General features: G+C 48.6%; 10 protein-coding genes across 10 annotated transcripts; 4 read left to right on the top strand and 6 right to left on the bottom strand.

The window, feature by feature from the left end:
* Nucleotides 1-33: 33 nt before the first annotated feature.
* Nucleotides 34-1,248, bottom strand: LCP9604111_7339 (uncharacterized protein; the record flags this gene model as incomplete). Its single annotated transcript, XM_039075360.1, has 5 exons — nucleotides 34-671; nucleotides 730-866; nucleotides 920-980; nucleotides 1,031-1,150; nucleotides 1,206-1,248. The coding sequence occupies 5 exons, from the start codon at nucleotides 1,246-1,248 to the stop codon at nucleotides 34-36; spliced, it is 999 nt and encodes a 332-aa protein (XP_038926730.1).
* Nucleotides 1,249-1,399: 151 nt separating this feature from the next.
* LCP9604111_7338 (snoRNA-binding rRNA-processing protein NOP14) lies at nucleotides 1,400-4,192 on the top strand (the record flags this gene model as incomplete). Its single annotated transcript, XM_039075359.1, has 2 exons — nucleotides 1,400-1,687; nucleotides 1,742-4,192. The coding sequence occupies 2 exons, from the start codon at nucleotides 1,400-1,402 to the stop codon at nucleotides 4,190-4,192; spliced, it is 2,739 nt and encodes a 912-aa protein (XP_038926729.1).
* Nucleotides 4,193-4,704: 512 nt separating this feature from the next.
* Nucleotides 4,705-6,573, bottom strand: LCP9604111_7337 (uncharacterized protein; the record flags this gene model as incomplete). The annotated part of the gene is made up of 1 exon (XM_039075358.1): nucleotides 4,705-6,573. The coding sequence occupies one exon, from the start codon at nucleotides 6,571-6,573 to the stop codon at nucleotides 4,705-4,707; it is 1,869 nt and encodes a 622-aa protein (XP_038926728.1).
* A 1,497-nt stretch (nucleotides 6,574-8,070) lies between these two features.
* Nucleotides 8,071-9,816, bottom strand: LCP9604111_7336 (uncharacterized protein; the record flags this gene model as incomplete). Its single annotated transcript, XM_039075357.1, has 3 exons — nucleotides 8,071-9,111; nucleotides 9,188-9,547; nucleotides 9,604-9,816. 3 exons carry the CDS (start codon nucleotides 9,814-9,816, stop codon nucleotides 8,071-8,073), a joined length of 1,614 nt encoding a protein of 537 aa, XP_038926727.1.
* Nucleotides 9,817-10,626: 810 nt separating this feature from the next.
* LCP9604111_7335 (putative G-patch domain protein) lies at nucleotides 10,627-12,125 on the top strand (the record flags this gene model as incomplete). The annotated part of the gene is made up of 6 exons (XM_039075356.1): nucleotides 10,627-10,725; nucleotides 10,807-11,702; nucleotides 11,753-11,799; nucleotides 11,855-11,897; nucleotides 11,984-12,004; nucleotides 12,053-12,125. The coding sequence occupies 6 exons, from the start codon at nucleotides 10,627-10,629 to the stop codon at nucleotides 12,123-12,125; spliced, it is 1,179 nt and encodes a 392-aa protein (XP_038926726.1).
* A 23-nt stretch (nucleotides 12,126-12,148) lies between these two features.
* Nucleotides 12,149-12,946, bottom strand: LCP9604111_7334 (uncharacterized protein; the record flags this gene model as incomplete). Its single annotated transcript, XM_039075355.1, has 1 exon — nucleotides 12,149-12,946. One exon carries the CDS (start codon nucleotides 12,944-12,946, stop codon nucleotides 12,149-12,151), a length of 798 nt encoding a protein of 265 aa, XP_038926725.1.
* A 666-nt stretch (nucleotides 12,947-13,612) lies between these two features.
* Nucleotides 13,613-14,381, bottom strand: LCP9604111_7333 (uncharacterized protein; the record flags this gene model as incomplete). Its single annotated transcript, XM_039075354.1, has 4 exons — nucleotides 13,613-13,663; nucleotides 13,714-13,820; nucleotides 13,907-14,182; nucleotides 14,291-14,381. The coding sequence occupies 4 exons, from the start codon at nucleotides 14,379-14,381 to the stop codon at nucleotides 13,613-13,615; spliced, it is 525 nt and encodes a 174-aa protein (XP_038926724.1).
* Nucleotides 14,382-14,621: 240 nt separating this feature from the next.
* On the bottom strand, nucleotides 14,622-16,214 carry LCP9604111_7332 (uncharacterized protein; the record flags this gene model as incomplete). Its single annotated transcript, XM_039075353.1, has 1 exon — nucleotides 14,622-16,214. The coding sequence occupies one exon, from the start codon at nucleotides 16,212-16,214 to the stop codon at nucleotides 14,622-14,624; it is 1,593 nt and encodes a 530-aa protein (XP_038926723.1).
* Nucleotides 16,215-17,280: 1,066 nt separating this feature from the next.
* Nucleotides 17,281-19,752, top strand: sip5 (Sip5p; the record flags this gene model as incomplete). Its single annotated transcript, XM_039075352.1, has 2 exons — nucleotides 17,281-17,649; nucleotides 17,707-19,752. 2 exons carry the CDS (start codon nucleotides 17,281-17,283, stop codon nucleotides 19,750-19,752), a joined length of 2,415 nt encoding a protein of 804 aa, XP_038926722.1.
* A 1,103-nt stretch (nucleotides 19,753-20,855) lies between these two features.
* On the top strand, nucleotides 20,856-22,647 carry LCP9604111_7330 (MFS transporter; the record flags this gene model as incomplete). The annotated part of the gene is made up of 4 exons (XM_039075351.1): nucleotides 20,856-20,928; nucleotides 20,980-21,345; nucleotides 21,404-21,460; nucleotides 21,515-22,647. 4 exons carry the CDS (start codon nucleotides 20,856-20,858, stop codon nucleotides 22,645-22,647), a joined length of 1,629 nt encoding a protein of 542 aa, XP_038926721.1.
* Between the last annotated feature and the right edge of the window lie 623 nt (nucleotides 22,648-23,270).

Here is a 23,270-nt window from a genome sequence, read left to right as displayed (position 1 = left end):
GTTGGTTGCGTAGTGTTGCAGACAAATTGAAGATCATAAATAATCAACAGGTCGTTGGATTATGTCTCCATTTCCAATTGGCCGTCCACCGTCGCTCAAAACCATAGCTTCTCTCCTGCGTCGGCGAAGCGCTTGCTCTTCGGCACTCCCCTCCTGCTGTCTACGCGAACGAGATCGTCCAAAAGATCCTCCTGCCTCATCCGCGTCTACCATCCACACATCACTGTCCGCATCATCCTCATCGTCCTGGTCATTCTCCTCGATCATGCTGCCCATCAGTCCATGTTTCCGCAGCTGCTTGATTCCATCCGGGTGCGAGGAAAGCGCACTGAAAATCGCGCTCATGACTACATCATCCGACCACCATGTTTTCATGAGGATCACCACATCCCGCCGGCGAGAAGGCTCGGCTGTTGCACACGGGAATGGATATCTGCAGAGCCATCGGCTGATGATCCCCGCCTCCAATGCGTCGGGTATGTTCTCTGGCAACAAGACATTCAAAATGTTCAGCGCCTTCTTTTCTCCCATCGGCCGTGTCTTTGGAAAAATAGGCGAATTGGTCGTTGATGTCTTCTCCACGTGTTCTTCTAGTAGGTTGCAAAGGCAGTTGATAATGGCGGTAAAGGTGGGTACGTCGGCGAGTCGAGTGCAAATCGAGGTTCGAGTGACTGGAAGATAGTATGAGCATCTATATACTGTCAAAATGATGCATATTGGGAAGCATACGGGCCCGGTTAGAAACCAAGAAGTTCAATGCATTCAGAGCTCGCCGTTGGTGAACTTTGTTCTTGGACGCTAGTTCCTCCAATAGCAAATCACGAGTATCTCCCTTGGTAGAACGCTCTGAAATGATGCGCAGCGCCCTGTGTAGTATTAGCTGACGCACAGAGTTCAAAATAACGTTGTTTTAGCGTACGCAGCTCGGAGGTCATGGCTCGTGCTTTGAGAAAGCTTCAAGAGGGTGTCTAACTTGAGAGCTATAGGATTTATTAGTACAGTAATGCATTAGATATAAATATCTGCGCACCTTCTTCTGTTCCCTCGCTAATAATCTTGTCTTCCTTCTCAGTTTGTTTGATTTCTGTCAGGTCAACGACTTGACGGAGGTCTGTAGCGATACCGCGTATGGCAAAGAACAATGAGACGCCTAGGTAAGTTAATCGTCTGAGCCAAAATCGCTTCCTCGGACAAATGCGCCATACCTAGGCATAGCCATAGCACACCATCCCCAGAAAAGGGAGCCATACCGGTTGTGAGAGTTGGAGAGATGCGGAGAACATAATCGGCAGAATATTGATCGACGAAGACCGCGGAGGCGGTGTACCTGATTTTTTTGATGGGAATCACGACGGGGAAAAAAACTCCCAACTCTCGAATTCAAACCCAATCACACAAAATGCCGCCTTCTCAGCTCAAACAGCTGAAGGCTTCTCTCCGTGAAAACGGAGTTCTTGGTCCTCAGAAGTCCAAGAAAGAAAAACGACAAAATGCAAAGACCGGAGTCGGTGCGAAGAATCGCAACCAGCGCGAGGTCGCCTTGCAAGCCATTCGAGATCGATTCAACCCTTTCGAGATCAAGACGATAAACAAATCCAGCAAGTTTGCTGTCACAACCAGAGACGGTAACACGACCGCTGGAGGTGGCGCTCGCCCAGGTGTTACTAAATCACTAGGTGAAGAAAGAGTAGGTTTATCTGCTTTCCTTGAGCATTGCGATTATAAAGCTAACTTTAGTTAGCGACGCGCCACTCTTCTGAAAGAGATGAACAGCCGAAACAAGATCGGTGGACTCATCGATCGCCGGTTCGGTGAGAATGATCCCACCATGACACCCGAGGAACGGGCCGCCGAGAGATTTGCGAGAGAGAGCCAGAGAAAGATGCGGAAGGAGTCCATGTTCAACCTCGAGGATGATGATGATGAGATGCAGCTTACTCACATGGGTCAATCTTTGTCGTTCGATGGAGCGAACCAAGACGACTTCGAGGCCGGAGACTTGGATGACGCGGAATCCGACGAGGAAACGTCGCGGAAACGGAAGCGATTTCCCGATGGTGATGAAAACCAGGATGCGGATCCGGATCAGGATCATGAGGACTTCATTGACTATGGAGACGAAGAACAGCCAGGGCGCAAAAAGACTAAGGCCGAGGTCATGAAAGAAGTCATTGCCAAGTCTAAGTTCTACAAAGCGGAACGGCAACAGACCAAAGATGATGATGAAGACCTACGGGAAGCATTGGATAAGGAACTTCCTGATCTTTTCGAGGCTCTGCGGGGCATCAAGCCTGCAGCCAAGGCGACCAAGGCAGAGGCACCCAGACAGGATTTCTCAGAGATGAACCCAGAGCGTGCTGCTATGCTAGAAGAGTCGCAAAATAGCAAGGATCCAGAGAAGGAATACGATCAGCGCCTTAGACAGATGACATTCGATCAACGATCAAGACCCACAGATCGCACGAAGACCGAAGAGGAGAAGGTGGAGGAAGAGGCTGAGCGGCTCAAGAAACTTGAGAACGATCGCCTCCGACGAATGCGTGGAGAGCAGCTCACTGACGACGAAGAGGACAGTATGGATCAGGACGAAATTCCCGATGATGACGAGTCGGAAATTGACGATGCTACGCATTTCGGCCTTCCAGCTTACCCTAGCGAAACACGCCCTGAACTTGGCGTCGAAGATGAAGATGATTTCATCATCGACGAAGATCTAGTCGAGACAGATTCGAATGCCAGCCTCGACATGGGTGACAGTGACATGGAAGGAGATGAGGAGGCTTCGTCGAGCGATGAGTCTGACGGGCCAGATGGGGAGGACGAGCTCATCAACGGAATGACGCTGCCGACAGAAGATTCCGCTGCGGCTTCGACTGCTGCCGAGATTAACAAGGAAGCAAACGGAAAGCTCGCATTCACGTATCCTTGTCCAAAAGACCATGAGAGCTTCCTGAGTATCACAAAAAACGTACCTGTCGAGGAAATCCCGACTGTTATCCAGCGCATTCGAGCATTGCACCATCCACGGCTTAGGCCTGGAAACAAGGACAAGCTTGGTCGATTTGCTGAAGTTCTTGTCGAGCATGTTTCTTACATGGGTAACGAGACTGAGCAACCTCCATTTGCCATTCTGGAGAGTATCATCCGTCACATTCATTCTTTGGCTAAGACCCATCCTTTGAATGTGACAATTGCGTGCCGAGCCCAACTTCGTGAGATTGGCAAGGAACGCCCACTCAATCTATTACCCGGCGACCTCATCTTGCTTACCGGCCTCTCGACCTTCTTCCCCACATCTGATCACTTCCATACGACAGCCACACCCGCTCATCTATGCCTAGCGCGTTACCTGGGTCAGTGCACCACCGCCTCGCTCACAGACCTTGCAAGTGGTACATATGCCGCGAGTCTTTGTCTCCAATATCAAAAAACCTCGAAGAGATATATGCCCGAGTTTATCAACTACACTCTAAATGCTCTCTGCAATATTGCTCCCACGGAACCGACTGTCAAGTTTGGAGCTTTCCCCTACAGAAAGTCACAGGAATCTGTTCAGCTCGTGCCCTCCAAGAAGGTGACACCTCGCAAGCTGCAATTCCGCGACGTGACCACTTCTCCTTCTGATCCCCAGGCGCAGGAGGAGCTTAAGATCTCCCTCCTCGCTACTCTCGTGTCTCTCCTTGGCTCCGCTTCCGATATTTGGGCCGAGAAATCTGCTTTCACCGAGATCTTCACACCGGTCCGTGCCGTTCTGCAGCACCTCCACCAATCCCTCAGAGGCAAGGTATACTCAGCAGCCCGGGAACCCATCCAGAGCACCCTGAACAAGATCGATTCCCACCTCGCACAAGCTCGTCTTGTTCGTCGTCCGCTGTTTTTGCACGACCACAAACCCTTGGCCATCAAAACAGCCATTCCGAAGTTCGAGGAGAACTTCAACCCAGACAAGCACTACGATCCAGACCGCGAGCGTGCCGAGTCCAACCGTCTCAAGAAGGAGTTCAAGCGCGAGCGCAAGGGTGCCATGCGCGAGCTTCGCAAGGACGCCAGCTTCGTTGCTCGCGAGCAGCTGCGCGAAAAGAAAGAGCGCGATTCCGAGTACGAGAAGAAGTACAAGCGTCTGGTTGCGGAGATTCAGAGCCAGGAGGGCCGTGCTGCCAACGAGTACGAGCGGGCGCGTGGCAGGAAGTAATCTTGCATTTCAACTTATGTTCCACATCTGTTTTTCATATATCACACATGGTTGTACATCCTGTTGGGCTGGTATATATATCATTATTCATCCGGCGTAAGGGTGGGAATAAAAGTCAAGTTCATCAAGATCTACAGTATCTACAAAATCCGCTACCTAGATAGCGGATTTCCTCTGCCACTTCTTGGCCTTCCCTTTCCATCTGAGTGCTAAAAAATAGATATTTTGTTGTTTAGATTCTTTTTATTTGTTGCTCCGTCGGTCTCCTTCGACGGCAATCTTGATCGCATATAATGATTTGCCACTTTGCTTCTATGACCAGCCCAGGTATACAGTATACCTACAAGAGTACGGATCTCGGGTATAAATATACGTCCTATGTCAGGGCACATGGTACTGGACGTCAAATGAAGCTATAAAAACGCAATGGGGTTCAACGAAGCAATGCAACTAGAGTTCAATAAGCACAGAACCTTGGAAGCAAATGTCCACAGATTTGAAAGATCAATGAGTCAAGCCGGAAGGCTCAATGTAACGGACCCTCCCATCTTCTCCTGGATCGAAGCCATGACATCAGGCATGCTTGATGCTAGCCCCAAATTCCATTTGTCTTTCTCCATACCCCCCCACAGCAAACCCTTGACCTCTCCACTCTCGCCGAGAACGAATGAACCAGAGTCCCCGTCCGTGCAGAACGATTCCTCATTTACCCCAGCTCTTTTGCCCACAATGACGAACTCTTGAGTTTCAAGAGCACGCATTTCAACTTTTTGTCCGCTCGGAGTATATCTTACTTCAGGGCCATTCCACTTGCAGTATGCTTTGGGGCCGTTCACTACACCTGCAGTAAAGCCAGAAGTACGACCTTTTTTGCAACACCAATCCCCATCTTTAAGTGACCCAAACTCACTGAGAGGTTTCTTTCCTAGCCAGATTGCAGAATTTTGAGACGGGCTCCATTTCTCTGGCTGGTACTTCTTAGGGACCGATGGCATAAAATTTGGCCTGAAGAACTTTGGCTCGGCGGCTTTAGACATCTGAACGAATGCCCAGTCTATAACGTGACCACCGTGCACTTCATATCCTGACACAAACTGAACATCACCTAGGCTGAACGGCATTCGGTCGACGACTGAACGTAGAAGCAACGCCTCTTGAATAGAATCTTTTGTGTTTGAAAGCGCCTCCAGGATTCCGGGATTTGGTGTAGCTCCGAGTAGCTCTCGCTCTTGCACCTTGGCATTCAGTTCAGTCTCGTGTTCGCGCATTGCCTCTAAGCGCTCGGAAATGTGGGCAGCGGTGGCGTCTTTATCAAGGCCAGATGGCGATTCCATCGTGATTTTGTTGGCCAGAGGGCGCACAGGGGAGGAGCCGAAACGGTCGAGACTTTGGAGGAAATCGTTGCTGTCAGAGGGGCGTTGGGACGGCGATGGCCTGACCACGTGGTAATTGGTCAAAAAACCTCTACGAACGACATCACCGTGAGTCAATGTCACAAACCCGCCAAGCGTTCCGGCGTTTTTGTCTCCTTCAATTCCGATCGAGGATCCCATTCGGGGAACCTCATGCTCTTTGACGTTGTGTGTGAACGGAATGCCGCCTCCATTCAGGAATGACATGGCGCCGGGTAAAAATTCGATGTCAAAGCTGTCCGCTTGTATGTGTGGCAAGAGTCGAGACATGACTTGAAGTCGCAGCTCAAACCAGTTTGTAATCGTCCATGGCTCCACAAATACCACAATGGTCGGCTGCGCCTTGGCTTCATTCGGACCAACGTTGAAGGGGCATAGCATATTGAAGTTGGAACCAAGTGTCTGCTTCAGGATGGCGACAAGATTCTGCATGACTCGGTCGTATGCTTTGACAAGAGGGTGGTTTAAGGCGATAGAGAAAAATGTCGGGTGGTGGCAGAGCTTGTCGTTCGAAATTTCGACATGCACTCTGACCTTGTGTCGACGGAAGAGGCTCAAGATCTCGTCTTTGATAGGGCCAAGAGGAGAGATGTTTGGAGTCGAGGTATCAAGGAGGACACTGAAAATATCGACGGGGATGTCACCACGGGGATACCCCGGCTTGGTCATCCTCCAACACCGATACATCATCATCCCCGGCAGATTGTGTTGGTTCAGTATCGAACTGACTTCAGGGTAGAGTGGCCTGAGTACTTTCTCAAGAGAAGGGAGAACCTCCAGTTTTACTGGCGAAGGAAACCGACTGGGGATACTGGTCGATCGGTAAACTTCGACGCGCTGCAAGTACTGCTCAAGACTCATGTCACCTTCTGCATCATCGGACTCACGAAGGTGGCGGCGTCGTTTTCGAGGAGACAGCGGGGGTGTAGGAAGGCCTGAAGGCCCTAGAGACGGCACTGAGGGGTCCATGACTGAAGATGACGACTGAGAGTGAAGTGATAAACCAGAGTGAAGAAGTGATGATGTACTGGAGTGAACTGATGGTACAAAGTGAAGTGATATACCAGAGTGAAGATTGTAGCAGAAGATGAATAGTGTAAAGACTTGAAGAAACCTGGAAGGGTGGGGAGGGAAGAAGAAGAAGAAGTATGAGAGCCCTGTTTATACCCCAGAGGTTGGCGGATAGGTACCAAGGTTTGTATTGTTCTGTGAACAATAGGATTTGTATTGTTCCGTAAATAACAGGGTTTATATTATTCACAGAACAATAGAGTTTGTATTGTTGTATGAACAATACGGTTTGTATATCTCCCGGCATCCATGGATATGTTGAGAAATTTAGATTGCGTCTGATGTCAGTAGCGAGCCTAGCCACGAGTTTCTGTGTCACAATGCTACACTCGAATTTTTGAAGAAACTGAAAAGCGACATAACATTTTGGGACAAGTCATCTTCAACAATGCAGATTCAATTCACGGACGTCGTTCTTACACATGTGGATTCAAGTCATCGAACTCTTGACAGAAGTGCTACCTGCCATTGGGTAGACTGAAAGCAAGGACCTTGAGTGCCTTGAACAAAAGGACATTCTAGATGTTGAGAAAGAGGCGTTGACGTTGTTTTGAACTCCCTCGGTGGTGAACTCCTGCGTCACTCATGGAGCTGCATTGCGCCTTTAGGGAGGCTCATAGAGCTCAAAAAACGCGATATATATGGCAATGGACGACTTGACATGAAGCCATTTACCGGCGGCTTTACTTCCGCAGCAGGGGACCTTGTCGTGATGATGAAACTTCGACCACCCACCATTCAGACTTTGTTAGCAGACACGCTTCAGTTCTATCTGGAAGGGATTATCTCCCCACCTTCTCCTGTCACTCTCTTGGATTTCTCGGAGGCTGGTGATGATCTCAGGCGGTTACAAACCGGAAAGTCAGCAGGGAAGACTGTGTTAGGTTCCTCTGACGACGATATTGTCTCGGTAGGCCATGTTGAGCTCCCTGATTGAGACTTCCAAGGTTAGAGAATAGAAAGAAAAGAATAAACGAAACAAACAAGCACTTCTTGGTTCCATCTCTAGGCGGAACCCTGGAACCATCAGAATCTTGGTTTGGTGAGGGCATTCTGGTGTTAACCTTGGAATGGACTTTAATTCCCAGGTGACCGCTGTCGCATGCAAGCATTTCAATTGCCTGGAATAGGTCGTGGGGACTAGGCACAAGAGCCCTTTCGAATTGTTCTTCGTCTACTTTAGCGGAGACCGACACTGATTCACGAGTGCTTAGGTGCACTATCGATCTCCTGCTGTAAAGATCCCGTAGATTGAACTACATACGCACCCGGCATAGAAAAACACTATGTAGAGGTACCTAAGTAGTTCATGGTCATTTAGTAGGAGTTCGATTAGTTAAAAGGCCTGACCTCAGTAGATCACAAATTCATTTACTCCCAGGGGTATATATACTGCTACTGCTTCAAATCAAGACCAATGCTAGTCAAATATTCACATCGGCTTCTCTGTGCTTGTGACACCGTCTCCATCTTCGTCTCGTTGGTTCGAATGAAAATCCGCTGATATGCATCACCACCTTGGTCCCAGGTCTGCCATTTCGGACTGGAAGGAAGACGTTTGGTGTTCGGATCTAGAGACGTAATGAAGCTTGTCCAGTAACCCTGCATCACAGGCACGATGGGTGCGTTGGTAGTGTAGTACGAAGCTGGAGCTTTTTGGTTAGTATTGGTCGGACCCCAGATCGCATTGACTTCGATGGTGTGATGTGTGCCCACTCCCGAGCTCTCGTTGGCGGGGTCCTGAACTGCGTAGTGGTAGTTCCAGCTTGGGACACCTGCCGCTACGTAAATAGAAGACAAGTCAATTCCGGGACAGATGTAACGTATTTCGCCGTACGCCGTGCTTGCCGGCCTCCAGTAGGCCCCAGCGCCAGGGAATGTCTCCTTCTGGTTTGGAGTAAGATATATACTGTTGAGCTTGGCAAGTTGGGCCTGTGTTATTGCTGGAAATTGGTTCTGGATGAACGTATCTGCTTCATCGACACTGGAGGTGCTCTTGGGAACGAATTTCGTGCCTTCGTTGGTGTCATCGCCAAATATCACAGGTACCTTGATGAATTTGCCTTCATGGAAGAGGCGGTACGTGTAGTCTGGCACCAGATCCTCATCGATTGTGGGGCTATACAGGTATAACGGCTTCCCCTTTGCTCCTGGGTATGGTCTGTTGATGTTCTTCTGCTGCAAAGCATTGACATCGAGGTTGCGCAGACATGCCAGGGTATTTTGACTACTGTCACATGCAGTTGCAGTTACCAGCGCGTCGTATGCAAATTGACTTTCGGTGACGTTGAGCATCTGGGCAAAGCTCTGTGACTCTGCAGCTGCGGCAACAAACAGGCCTTCGTCTCTGCCACCATACGCCGAGAGCATGAGAGTCACCGAGGCAGCACCTGCACTATCACCGCCAATGACAACATGTTTAGGGTCTCCGCCAAACTGGGATAGTGTCAAAACCAGGTATCAAACAACAAAGCCACGAAAAAAAAAAATGAGGAATGACGGCTTGACCTACTTTGCTGATATGCTCCTGGACCCACTTCAAGGCCTTGCGTTGGTCTTTCAGACCATTGTTCAGACTGGCTCCTTTTTCAACCTCATCTCCGGCAAGAAATCCGTACGGTCCAACCCGATAGTTGAAAGTGACCACGACCATATTGTTTCCGGATGCCTTGATCAACCCAGTGCCGTTATAGTTGGCATTTGAATTAAGTGCAAAGCCTCCTCCTTGGATAAAGAAATAGACAGGCAGTTTGCTTGAGCCTTTTGCTGCGGCTGTGGGAGCATATATATCGAGGAACAGACAATCTTCTGATGTTCCTGCTGGGACTGTCCGGCCTTCGCTTGCTGCTGTGGGGATGCATATACTTCCATGCTAGCAGTGAATAGTCAGTAGCCACCTATAGATAACCGAACACAAGAGATGTATACCTCGGTTGCTTGCTGTATTCCCTTCACAGTCAAAGGATCCTGCGGGGCAGCAAATCGCAGATCACCTACAGGGGGAGCAGCAAATCGCATGCCAAGCCACTGTGTGACTCCGGTGGATAGTGTGCGACCTTCATAGCTAGCATAGCCGAGATCTACCACCGTAGAAGCAGATGCTAGAGATAGCAAAGAGCAGATATACAAGAAAATCGCCATGGTGACTGACAGTCTGATTGTCAACCGGTCGATGCCATGGCTTATAAAGGGTCCCGCGGAGACAAGAGAAAACGCCGAGCATTGTCTATCGAAGTCACGGTGACAATGCACCGAACTCAGCTATTAGACAGTGATACAAAGACAAAGCCCTTGCGCCACTGTTGCTTCATTGAGATATGCAAACAGACGCTTGCGGGGATGTGTCACATGTACAGTAAGGGATCTTTACGGGGAAGAACACCATCCATAATAGACATAATAGGTATGTAATTTTAGCGGTGAGCAGGCTATTTGGCCTCAGAAGTAAGTAACAGGAACGAAAATCATGGTTTAAATGCTCTTGGGAGGTATTTCATTACAAAAGCAACAGTATATCTATATAGTCTTTAAGGTAAGAAACATAAGTGAGACGTTGGGAAACATCTGAAACCATCGAGTCTAAATATATAAACAAAGATAGACAGTGATCCTTGGCATAAATAGCGTCTTTGTTTTGGTCTATAACATATAACTAGCTGATTTTAATCCGAATTTCCACATTTTTCCCCGATAAAAGACCGAAGAAAATGCTACTAAACCTGATATATTTCTTCTTAAGTACTATAATCCCATAATATATGTTATATAGTGTACATTAATAGTGTAATAGCGTTGTATATAATCAGAGCCTCCAAATTAATTAATCAGAGCCCCACCGTAGTTCCCCGCAAAACCCAAAGCGTTTTCTTTGTCCGCCTGCGGATCTCTTCCTCTTCCTCTCTCCCCTTCTTTAGCGTCTAGGCCATACCTTGACTCTTGGCAACCGAAACAATGGCCTCGGAAGATGAAGACGACTACATGAATATGGTCATTGAGGAGCCCACTCAAAAGGAGACCTTCGCACAAAAAAAGCGCCGCGAACTACGAGAGGTGCCGTATCCTTCACATTCTAGCCCAACGCTGTCTCCGGCTAGATTCCAAACCTATTCTAACATTCTTTTCCACATGCAGGCCGAAGCTCGAGGCCGAGTCCCATCGAAAGCCGAACGCGCTGCTCGGGAAGCCGCCCGCCGAGAGGAAGCCTTGGCCACAAGTACCCTCAACCCCACCAACAAAGGATTCCAAATGATGGCAAAGCTTGGCTTTAAGCCTGGTGGGGTGCTTGGCAAGCCTCCTGCAGCGAGCGATTCTGGCAGTGTCACTACCGATTCTTTCCTAAAGGCGCGCGCTGAACCGCTGAACCTAACCATGAAAGAAAACCGCGGCGGAATCGGGTTGGACACTGAAAAAAAACGCAAGCTCCGTGAGGAGGCAGAAGAAGCAGTAAAGAAAATCAAACACGAGGAAGGAAGTTACCGAGACCGCGTTCGTGAAGAGCGCGAGTTGAGACGCATCGAAGCGCAGGTGCGTGCTGCGCAGAAAGTTGCAGAGAGGCTGGATGCGGAATCGGAGAGTGGGGCTATCATCGACGAAGATCAAGAACAAGAAATAGGGTCCTCAGCCAAGTCCAACAAAGAAGGCGGTGACTCCGCAGATCCTAGTCAAGCACGCGACGGACCCAACGCAGCCGCGACAAAGAAGAAGCCAATCAAGCTCACGTCGCAAATCAACGTTCTATACCGAGGTCTCATCCGTGAGCGGGAAAGGAACGACAGTGACCGTCAGACACGCCATGCTCTCCAATCCTCACTCCCTTCTTCATTTTTCCCCAAAGCACGGCTACCAGAATACGATGACCCTACTATGGATCGGGAGGATAAAAAGGCCCTTGGCAGTGAACTGGATCAGAATACCTCCACAATGGAGATAGAGCTGGAAGAAGACGACGAGGAGCTCGATGCCTTCAATGCGTTAGAGCCAGCTGAGCGGTTACGCAAGCTGGTTCTCTTTCTGCGCGAGACATATCGGTATTGTTTCTGGTGCAAATATGCCTATGAAACGGATCTTGAGCTGGAAGGGTGTCCTGGTCTGACCGAGGAGGATCACGATTGATCTCTCAGAAACGTTTGTACCATATGGGAGTATTCTTGACGCGGCAATAAGCTGACCTAGCACATAGCTTCTCCAAACTCTCAGATATCTCTACGAAATGCTACACTTATGTCAAGGAACCCCCCAAAAAAAGAATATCTATTCATATTAACATGCAGCTTCGGTCCTCCTGATTAAAACATAATATATACACGAGCTCTTGGTATCATAAAAAAAGGTATACAGATAAGAAGAAAAATAGAAAACATAGCTGACAACCTTACAGGAACTGTACTTCCTGCGCAAGAGATCATGCAATATATGCTGAGGTCATTCAGGTCAACGCACCACGACCATAACACCACCTTGAGATATCAACAAATCAGACGACCAGCCGATCGACCAGTTCTTCGACGGATCGATTCTTGCATTTTTGCAGAGTCTGATAGCACGACTCGCAGATGCGCAGGCAACAGAACACACAACGGTGCCGGATCTCAATGTCAAATTTCTGACAAGTCATGCACGGCAGCGGACACCACGCATTCTGCGCTACGGGCATAGCGCGGTGTTGCTGGTAGCATGTGAGGTGGATTTCGTTCAATTTCGGCGCCACGGGTTCAACATCCGGTGGTACGAAGGGCGAAGGGGACAGCTCATCGCGTGGCAGTTCAGACACTGTTAGTGGCGGTTCGGCGCTGTCCGGGGTCGGGATGAAGTCTTCCAGCGGGGGGGAGTTGGCCTCGTCGGCCGGAGCTTGGGGCGCGAAATAGTTTGTTGTCTGTTGTTGGGGTACGTGGAAATCGGGCTGTGATTTCTTGTTTCGCAGGCCTGTCATCCGAGGGGGAGGAGACTGCGTTGGATTGGGGACCCGTTCAATTGGGCGTCGTTCTGGGACTGCATTTTGGGAGGGGATCGGAGGGAAGTATGGGTTGTTGGTTGAGGTCTGCGGTGTGGGAATTTCCTCTTTCGGGGGCACTGGGAGGTCCTTGCCCGGCGGGGGCGCCGGCTTCGGTGGTGGAGGGGTAGGGAAGGCTGTCGCTTTAGGCGAAGTTGACTCCCCGGAGGGCACAGGCTCGGTGGGCACAGATTCCGACGATTTCTTCTGGAAAGACTTGAATGCTGCGAGAGAGGGCACGCGAAGGCCACGAGGGCGCTTTTCTGAGTCGAAGATAGCCATATTTTGAATTCCAGTATATACTATCGCTGGATATTACAAAAAAAATCAACGCCACCAGTTCCGATATGGATATGAAGGGGATCGGGCCTCTTAAAGAAGAGAGAGCAATTTAAGGAGAGAAGAATAGGAAGATTAGAGAAAAAAAAGCAAGAAAAGGATTTAATTTAATTAAACAAGTTTTCTCTCTGAATCCACTCGATTGGCAATTGTTAGCCGATCCAATGTGTGCACATATATAAGGATCCCCCAATGCCTATTAAATCACATTCTCTCTGGCTGATCGGATCTATTGGTTGGCCATAACCCCCAATCTATCCTGTTTCAGATAGTCCGTAGTGGGGATTGGATCTGTAGCAATCTAGAAGCGCTAAATAGCTAAATAAATAGATCTATCTACCACAACTTACTAACTAGTACGAAGTAGATTATGCGAGTATGTTACTAGTGAGGTATACTAAGATAAGTGTTGATGTGTTTACCCCTGAACTTATAGTACATTCCTCCTACTGATATCATATCGAGCTCAAATTCCCCATGGCATCATCCCTACTCCGTATGTTGTATATGTTGATGAATTTAGTCTCAAGTCTTGGAATTATACGCTCTTTGCTAGATATTTCAGCCTACAAAATTGTACATTCAAAATCATATCAAATCATTTCATATTTAGCGATCGGGTTCAGCAACGGGTATATACGACCTGCGTTCTCGTGCAGCCTAAATCAGTTAGTCGGGTTTCTCACAGATCTCGCTTTGCATCGACCTACCTCGACATATCGCTCAATCCATGGCTTGCAGGCTGCCCAAGCCAGCAGTCCACCGGTAGCAAAAATAAAAATAAACACCACCGCCTCGTCTTTCCGTGAATCTCGCTCTAGTACCGCAGATCCGTCAGCAAATCTGTTATAGTATCCAATTCGATTTCTCTTGGCTGATTCGCTAGTCCGACAAATCACTTACGGAAGCAAGTCGTATACACATCTTCCTCCTTAGCGCCTTTGCATGTTGGTAGCTCGTAGTCGAGACAGAATTTCCGATTGCAATCATTACAATTCAGAGATCGGTATTTCTCGGCTCGTTTGCTGTATTCATCGGTATGCTCAAGCTCGGAGCTGAGAGAGTCGCGCTCGTAAAAGCGGACGTGGTCGATGCCGGAGGAGCTTTCGGACTTGGCAGGATTGAGGGGGATGATCGTACTATTGGAGAAACAGGTGCATTTGCAGAAGGAGGTTGGTGCTGTTAGCATTGAGTATTAGTATCACATAGATATCGACGCGAAGATGGTAGCAATTCGATCTTCGACTTGGCGCTTCGAGGCATCGGAGAAGAGAGCCTAGCACTTACTAGATGCTGCTACCAATGACGTGAGAGACAAAAATGTGAAAAGCAGCAACAACAGCTGTATGCTGCGCTGTGAGGTCCAGGTCGAAAACATCCTGGGCACGTAGTGGACGATGCGACGAGTCCTAGTTTGGATGAGCTTAATGATGATGAATGCGGGTCACATGACTGTGTACGCAATCCAACAAAGACCATGAGGTTTTTTTATATTTAGATTTGACCAACGTTGGAAACGTCGTTGGCTTAAATTACATAGTATTTGTGTCATTTGAAGGCTACTAGCAGCATAGTTTATGTATAAGCACCACATCAGATCTAGGTACATATTTTGAATCTATGACTTTGCCTTGATTCCCTTCTTCCGGTTGTCTCTCTGTCTCTGTTCCTTAGCAGCATCGCGTCGCCTCTTCTTCCAGGCGCGATTGTTCTCACCACGATTCTCCCAGAACCACTTTGCGAATTCAGTTTCCTCCATGCTTGCACCGGCTTCCGCGCGAGCTTTTTTGACAGGGCTGTCGATCGAGATGTCCTCATCATCCGAGTCCTCACTCTCGTTCCACGTCATGTGTCGATTGGCTGCAGTAGTATCGGGGGTGGGAGCTGCACTGCGCTGACCTCGGTTTTGTAGGTCGTTCTTCGTGAAGGGTGTGAAAGGTGTCTGCGGCTCAGCCATTTGAGACTCGTCCTCGGATTCAATGTCATTACCGAAGAAGCTGAATCCAGCCTCGGCCTCGATTGCCGGCTTATCGGATGTTGTTGGGGCGGGTCGCTTGAAAAGAGCTTCAAGGGGGTGGACTTCCTTGATAGGTGAATCTTTTTTCACTTCTTGCGCAGCCTCCGTGGGTATCTTATCCGAGTCTGACTGGCTCGGTGTATCAGCATCACCGTCGTTAGCCTCTGTAGACTTGGTGGTCTCTTCTTGGGGTTGCGGCTTGACCTCCTCCTCATCGTCAGAGGATGCAGATGAATCTTCGGGGATTTCATCTGCCTTGTTCTCATCGACCTCACTCTCTGAGTCACCGCCCTCGTCTGAAGATGAGCCACTTGATGAGGTGTAATCTTCAGACTCGGAAGATTCCTCTGGAGTCTTTTCTTTGCGCGAACGCTTCTTCGTATCTTTGGTGGCCAAACTGGCAGCTCGGCGCTTCTCCTTAGCCCCTGGGATCTGACCAGGCCGATAGTTATCCTTCGAGATCTTCTCACTGGCGGGTTCTTTCAGATTCCCGGTGGAATCCACCCAGCCTTTTCCATCTTCAAATGTAGCCGTAGGCGCTGCGCTTTCCTCCGCGGTGCGCAGGAAGCTTGGCTGGGTCACCGTTCTCTCAAATTCGTGGATGACATTATCCTTCGACTTCTTCTTCTTCTTTGCCTTCTTATCATCGGAAGCTGCGTCGGATGCTCGGTTGGGTGGGATTGTTGCTCGGAACAGGCATTCGGATTTGTCGGTGTACTTGGACTTGGGTTGCAGTTTCTCCTCCTTGTCCTTTTTGTCCTTCTTCTCCGACTTTCGTCGTTCTTGCTTAGCATCACTGGACTCCGTCCAACCTCGTTTCACTTTGCGGTCGGCGGGAAGCTCAAAGCCTTCCATTACACCGTCATCGGGCGCTTGTTTCTTGGACTTCTTGGACTTCTTCTTGGCACTAGAGGGGGCTTCAGGCACCACATCTTCTTCTTCCCGGTGTCTCTTTTGAGGGCGGGCCGCCTCGACTTTGAACTTCTTGCCCTTGAGGATCGAGCCGTTCAACTTCTTCTTGATCTTCTCCGCTTCCATGTTTGGCAGAGTCACGTATCCGTAGTTATTCTCTGGGAATGTAGAAATCTCGTGGAAAGATATGTCTGTGGCCAAGTTGCGAATAGATGCTGGCAGCACAGACGGAAGGATATCCTGGGTGAAAGGCGTGATATGTAGTCTGGTCGTTTCAGTCATTGCCAGAGGATTCTCGGTAGGAGTGAGAATGAGTAGAGCTATCACTACTGCATGGCCTATGCAGGATGTCAAGGTCCAAAATAATTTTGTGGAAGCTTTGGTCCAACACCGCTCTTCGATCTTTTTTCTTTGGCAAAAAAATAATGTAGACTTATTTATGCCACCGCCTTTTGTATGTAGATTTTATTGGCTGAGGTTGTTCCGAGGTTGATCAAATGTTGGCCTTAAGTGTTGGCCTGAATTGGCCTTGTTGCCTCCAGTAACTAATCAACTAGTTATGCACGTACGGAGTAGTTAACTAACTAGTTGACTTCCACAGTTAATTGTAATATTTTGAGATCTATACTACAATCATTTTGCTACATCTTAGAGCCTATGATGTCTACATCGCACTATCAATAGTGGTGGAAGTGGAGTGTATCTGCCCATGACTTGACAATGACGATGGATCAACTGATGATCTTGAGTTGAGAATTAGTAAAAAGCTTGATATTTATGCTATTTAACCTGTTTATCCTACCTATCATATGCTATAGATATGTATAAATACATGTTATGTGGTTTTGTAGTAATTCCCATAACTAGTCTAGTTAGGCATTATATGAGACAAACAGGTATACTTGCCCCAAGAAAAAAATTTAAAAAATAACAAAAATAACATCCGCCACATCCGGTATTTCTATCTTTCTATCTTTTCTATTGGAATATCAGAATATTGCAATCTCGAATTTGTAAATATTCTTGATATCATTTGGGCCTCATGGAGGTTGTTGTCCTAGAAAGTCTTCACCGATCTCATTTCCCCAGTTACTCCGGACAGATCACAAACCCCCCCCCGCTCTGAAAGTTACTCCTCTTACCTCCACTCTCTCTATTAGCCTCTTCAACTTTTTTAAACCTCTCCATCTTCTTTACACCCATTTCTACTGCCCACCCCCAATACAACCCCCCTTGGGGGCCCTTTCCGCCATATCCCGGAGTTATCACCGTGACTGTCGGAACTGTCGTGGCTGAACCCGACAATCTCGCCATCCTTCCACCTTATTACATCTATCTGGGCTCTAACATGGGAAACTCCCAGACTAAGGAGTCACGCTCCACAGCCCCGTCAGGTCGTCGAAGTCAATTATCCCCGGGCGCTTCCGATGGCTCAAGCCGGCCATATCAAGGTTCTCGTGCAGCAAGAGGCAGTAGGCCCGACCTTTCGATTCTTGGAATCGGCAGCAGTCATGATCGTGAAGTGGCCACGCTGGAGAATCGGCGGGAGACAAAACAAGAGCGTGAGGTCCGCCGCTTGGAGAAGGAACGGGTGGCTCGTCTTAAAGAGAGGGAGCGCAGTATGAAGGAGGAGCATGTCGATGGAGGCTACCTTGTAACGCAGGGCGTATATGTGGGGACAGAAGACTACAATAAGGTAGTGGTGCGCCAACTGATGGTAGGTTTGCTTGGAATCCCCCTAGATGCAATTTAGCCAAGGCTGACCGCGGGTTAGATCGAACGTCGACTGGCTCCCTTCTGGAAAGGCCTTAATGACTTCTCGGAGTCGTGGGCTGAGCATCAGATTATGGCGGCTGCCCGAGGCATGCCCATTCCCCTGCCAGATGAGATCCCGCCCGAGTTGGAGCACAATTTATCCAGGACCGCAGACAAAGCCTCTGCCGATCCGACAAATATCCAGCATCTCACAGTGCCGATAACGTCCAGATCGCAATCTTTTAATTCAGATGCTTCGCAGTCCTCCAACCCCCCTCAATCATTACCCTCCGCATCTCCCATCGCATCCGGGACATCCACCTCCCCTCTTTTCCGAACAAGGGCGAAGACCTTGGCTGCTTTGACCACCAAGCATAACTCGCAAACAGATTTAACGCCCCGGGAACTGCAGCTTCCCAAGGACCCATTTGTCAACGGACAGCCCATCGAAGTCAATTTGTACAAGGACGCAAGCGAGTGTCCTATCTGTTTCCTCTACTATCCGCCATACTTAAACCACACCCGATGCTGCGATCAACCCATTTGCTCCGAATGCTTCGTGCAGATCAAGCGCCCTGACCCGCACCCCCCAGAGCATGGCGAGCCCCACGCGAATGCTCCTTCAGCTGAGGGAGAGCAGGCTGAGTCGACCGAGTCGCAATTAGTCTCGGAGCCATCGGCATGTCCCTTCTGTGTCCAGCCGGAGTTCGGAGTCACCTATTCATCACCCTCATTCCGTCGGGGCCTGATTTATGCTGCAGACCCCGGGGCCCGGCTCTCACCTAACTTCACTTCCCCCTTATCTTCCACCTCCTCCTTATCATCCGCCACCGCAGCCGTTCCAGGTCGCCGCCGTGCAACCTCGCTATCCGCCACTGATCCCACCGTGGTGACGACTGATAGGATTCGACCGGATTGGGCCACCAAATTATCGAATGCACGAGCCCACGCGGCACGTCGATCTGCGGCAGCGACCGCCCTCCACACTGCAGCGTATTTGATCAACCCCAGTGCATCTGGGAGTGAGTCACATGGTTTTGGCATCGGACGGCGCGGAATGCGAAGAGCCACCGGTGGAGACGGCCGGACCTCTTCACCCGCCCTCAATGCATTGGCTTTCTTGACGGAGCGTACGGGTGCTGATCGGACACCTCGAGCAACTGCACAAGACACCGATTCTGCTTCTACCGAAGAGGGAGCGGGCAACCCGGCTGCTCCTCGATCAAGCTCGAGACGCAATCGAATCGACGATCTTGAGGAAATGATGATGATGGAAGCTATCCGACTGAGCTTGGCCAGTGAAGACGAGCGCCTCAAACGGGAGGAGAAGGAGTTAAGAAAGGAGGCCAAAAAGAGGGAGAAGGAGAGGGAGAAAGAGGCTAAGAAGGCGGATAAGATGGCTCGCAAGACTGGCTTGTACAGCAATAATGCTAGCGCCTCCGCTTTGGATGTCCTCGGCGAGTCCAGTATTGGTAAGGGGACTAGTAGCTCATCCTCTGTTATAGGCGAAGATGTCGTTGGTGAAGAAATCGCTGCTGCTAGTAAAGGCAAGGGAGTTGATCGTGCATTGCCATCAGCCGCGGAAGAAACGAATTCCCCTACGCTGCTTGAACCAATAGCACCAGGAAACCAATCGGCAGATCTGTCCGAGCCGTCACGACAATCTCACCTGCGACAGGTCTCCAGCGCTTCTTCGTCGCTCTCCTCTGTCATGGAAATCACTCCGGAGGATGGCACAAGTGGTCCTCCTACTGGAGAGGGAAACACCAACTCTCTTGAGCCGATGTTCAATTTCCGCAGTCTAGCTGCTGTTATTGGAGATGAGGAGAAAGTGGAAGACTCTTCGGAACACGTTGAGGATACTTCCAACAAGCTACAGACAGAGGGCTCTTCCTCAAGTGCCACACCGTCGGTCCACCAGCCTTTAGAAGTGAACTCTGAATCGACGCCTATCGTTGAGTCTCATGTGGAGTCTCATGATCACTCTGGAACCCTTCCCAAGGAACTTGAGACCCGCTCTGTCGAAATCACTAGTTCCCCCACGCATCCAGAGGCTACTTCGTGAATCCTTTGATTTTGTTTCTTTTTTGTTTCTTTTTTCCAGTTTGGCTTTCTTTATTTGGTATCTAGATACAATCCGGACCGTATGACATGTGTGGATTAGCCGGCGCAGGGGATTGGTCACCGGTGAACGCATCTCTACTTATCTTTTTCTGTGCTCATGGTTTTTTTTCCCCCCTCATATCATCATTTCTTACTTTTTGGTCAAGGATAGAAATTCTTTGTGTTTAGCATTCAGATCGATGAATAGTGAGATTTCTGATTTCTTTCAATATATCTATGTCCAGGGTAGGCACGGCATATACAACTATCAACTATGGACATAAGTATAACCTTGAATAGCCGGCCGCTTATGCGGTTCCTCTGTCATTGACGGCGCATTTTACTGACTGATCCATTTGGCTTAGATGATATAAGGGACGTTATATTCAATCATTTATAACATGTGAAGTACATATGCGGCTGATCTATACGGAGTAGGTCTAACTTAAATGATTATGTGGCCTGTGATTGGTCGACTGGGATATAAGAAAGCAGAGTGGGGAACATCGAAAGACTACAGTGTTGTTTACTGGATATAACATTATATAATTGATATGTCATAGTTACATTAGTTATGCTATATTCTGTTATTAATTCGACAACTAATCATTATTGAACAATACAATATCACGGGCCATTGCCGAGATACCCGAACAAAATATGGTTCGCCACTCAGATTTTTTTGGAGAGATAAGACTACAGTATAACACAATATTCAAACTATCTCTATCCATATCTCTTTGAAAGAGTATCTGTAAAGGATCAAGAGTTCCAGATTCCTTTAGGTAGGGGTCAGGATCAGATTGTGTCCGTTCTCGGCTGTGGAAAATAAAGTATCTTTCCAAGGTTCTCCCCTCTCCGACTTCTCAACCTCACCCCACCTTGATCCTCCTATATTCTCAGATAAATGAAATTGGCATTCTTGGGATATTAAAAAAAGAAGGAAAGAAAGAAAGAAAGAGAAAGAAAGAAAACCTTCCGCTTATAAGGTACAAGGTACGGGCAGAGATCAACTCGACACTGCCGGGTGGATTGCCGTAAGATCTTAGCTGCTTCTGAAGAACTATGGCATTGACACCACAGTCAAGACTACATCCGTCGCCAGACAGCTTTCCCACAGCACAACTTTTCCTCCTAGGTATGCCATATCCCGGGTTTGTACCTGGCAATGACTGACACAACATAACAGCAATATGCAGGGTCGCAGAGCCTATCGCCTTGACTTCTATCTTCCCCTACTCGTGGGTGATGGTCAAGGACTTCCACATGGCCAATGGTAACAATGCCTCCTTCTATGCCGGTATTTTGATTTCGGCGTTTTCGCTCGCAGAGGCCTTGACTGGTATGCTCTGGGGCGCTCTTTCGGACCGCGTAGGCCGAAAGCCTATCATTATATCTGGAAGTTTCGGTACTATGGCCTCTTTGCTCCTGGTTGGGATGGCTCCGAACTTCTGGATCGCCCTCGCCGGTCGAGCCCTTGGAGGAGCTCTGAATGGGAACATTGGAGTAATTCAAACAATGGTTAGTGAGCTTGTCAAGCGACCAGAACATGAACGTAAGTACATCTCTATTATGTCATATCTAGCGGAATCAGGGATTAATCTTGTCTCCAGCTCGAGCATATGCCATCATGCCTTTTGTTTGGTCAATTGGAACGATTATCGGTCCAGGTATGTATAGTCTTCCCATTATAGAATTCTACTGCAAATGCTAATTATATTCAGCCATTGGAGGCTTGCTAGCAAAGCCAACTGAAGGCTTCCCATCCTTATTCCCAGCCGATGGCCTCTTTGGAAAATTCCCCTACCTTTTGCCCAACCTTGTTTGCTGCGTCTTACTTCTCCTTAGCATTATCGGTAGCTGGCTGTTCCTGCAAGAGACCCATCCAGACATGCAGCCCGGCAAGGCCAATCGACATCTCGACCAGGCAGCTGAGCAGCCGCTTCTGGTTACATCTGGTGCAACCGCCAATGCTGGCGTGGACCTGCGAGCGGAGTCTTACGGGACCTTTAACCAAGTCCACCTTCATAATGACGAGAGTTGGAATGTGCAAGCCGATGGGTCCTCGCCCGCGACAAAGAAATTACCAAAGCCCAAGGCTTGTACCTGGCGAGTCATTATGCTTGTAGTTGCGTTGGCTATTTTTACTTATCACTCGATGACATATGACCATCTCTTGCCCATATTCTTGCAGGATAAGGACCCCCGAGGGCCATCACCTTCGCACCACTCGCCCTTTGACATCCCGGGCGGAGTCGGTCTTTCAACTCGAACTGTGGGTGTAATCATGTCCACCGATGGTATCATTGCCCTCGTGATCCAAAGCATCATTTTCCCCTTGCTGGCACATTACCTGGGAATCTGGCGGCTCTTTGTCATCGTTACGGTGCTCCATCCAATTGCATACTTCATGGTTCCCTTCCTGGTCTTTTTGCCGCGCCAACTCATCTATGTCGGTATTTATGCTTGTTTAATTGTTCGCAATATCTTGTCCATTATCGACTATCCCCTCCTCTTGATTCTCATCAAGCAAGCTAGCCCCTCAGACTCCGTCATGGGGAAAATCAATGGCCTCGCTGCTTCCGCTGGGGCTGCATCTCGAACTTTTGCGCCTCCGATTTCTGGCTTGCTTTACAGTGCTGGAGCTGAGATTGGCTGCACTGCTCTTGCCTGGTGGGGGAGTAGTCTCGTTGCATTATTCGGTGCTTTACAGCTGTGGTTCATCCAGCGCGACAAACGTTCATCAGCAACCGTGGAGCCAGCGGCTGTCTGCCATTATGTTGCTCTTCCAGAGCAGCCACACGACGACATCGTTCATATTATTGTCAATGAAGGTGGTGCGCACACAGAAGCGTAATTGTCGGATTAGGAAACGAGGGTCTAATGGGGGTCTTTTTTAGAACTAGAGTTCTAGACTAGTAGAATCATAAATCTCATTAATATTATCAACAGAGGCTTCGTCTAGGGCATTGTCCTTCTCGTATGTTACACTCATCCAAGTAGGGTCATGCTTTCTATCTACATGTATTCAATAGTCTGCTGGATATTATACCAATACAGCAAGGCTATCTAAAAAAAATATGTAAGGAGACATAAAAGAACATAACAACTAGAAAGAATCTTGAAAGACGCTTGAAAGACATATAGGAAGACATCTAAAGAAGACATCGGAGTGGTATCTTGATTGCGGATCGAAGCGTAGCAATTATATTCTATCCCTAGTACTATGAGCTAAACTGGTCATATAACTGAACTATGTCGTCAAAGACAGGGATATGTGTTGTATACCTAGTCCGAGACTCCGATTAGATAGTTTGGGATGCACATTTCCCAATTGAGACTAGCTCTGTTTACCCAGCAACGTCAACACGGCAACCTTGCAACTCTTTTTGTATAACTACACAAACTCTGCCTTGCTCTGCTCTCTTCTTGTCCAGCGAACTAGTTCTGAAAAAAGACCAGAGACCTATTCGCACGATT

Source organism: Penicillium roqueforti (assembly GCF_015533775.1).
Source record: "Penicillium roqueforti strain LCP96 04111 chromosome Unknown scaffold_22, whole genome shotgun sequence".
NCBI lineage: Eukaryota > Fungi > Ascomycota > Eurotiomycetes > Eurotiales > Aspergillaceae > Penicillium > Penicillium roqueforti.
The sequence above is the reverse complement of the archived record's forward strand: the minus strand, read 5'-3'. Positions and strand labels throughout refer to the sequence as shown.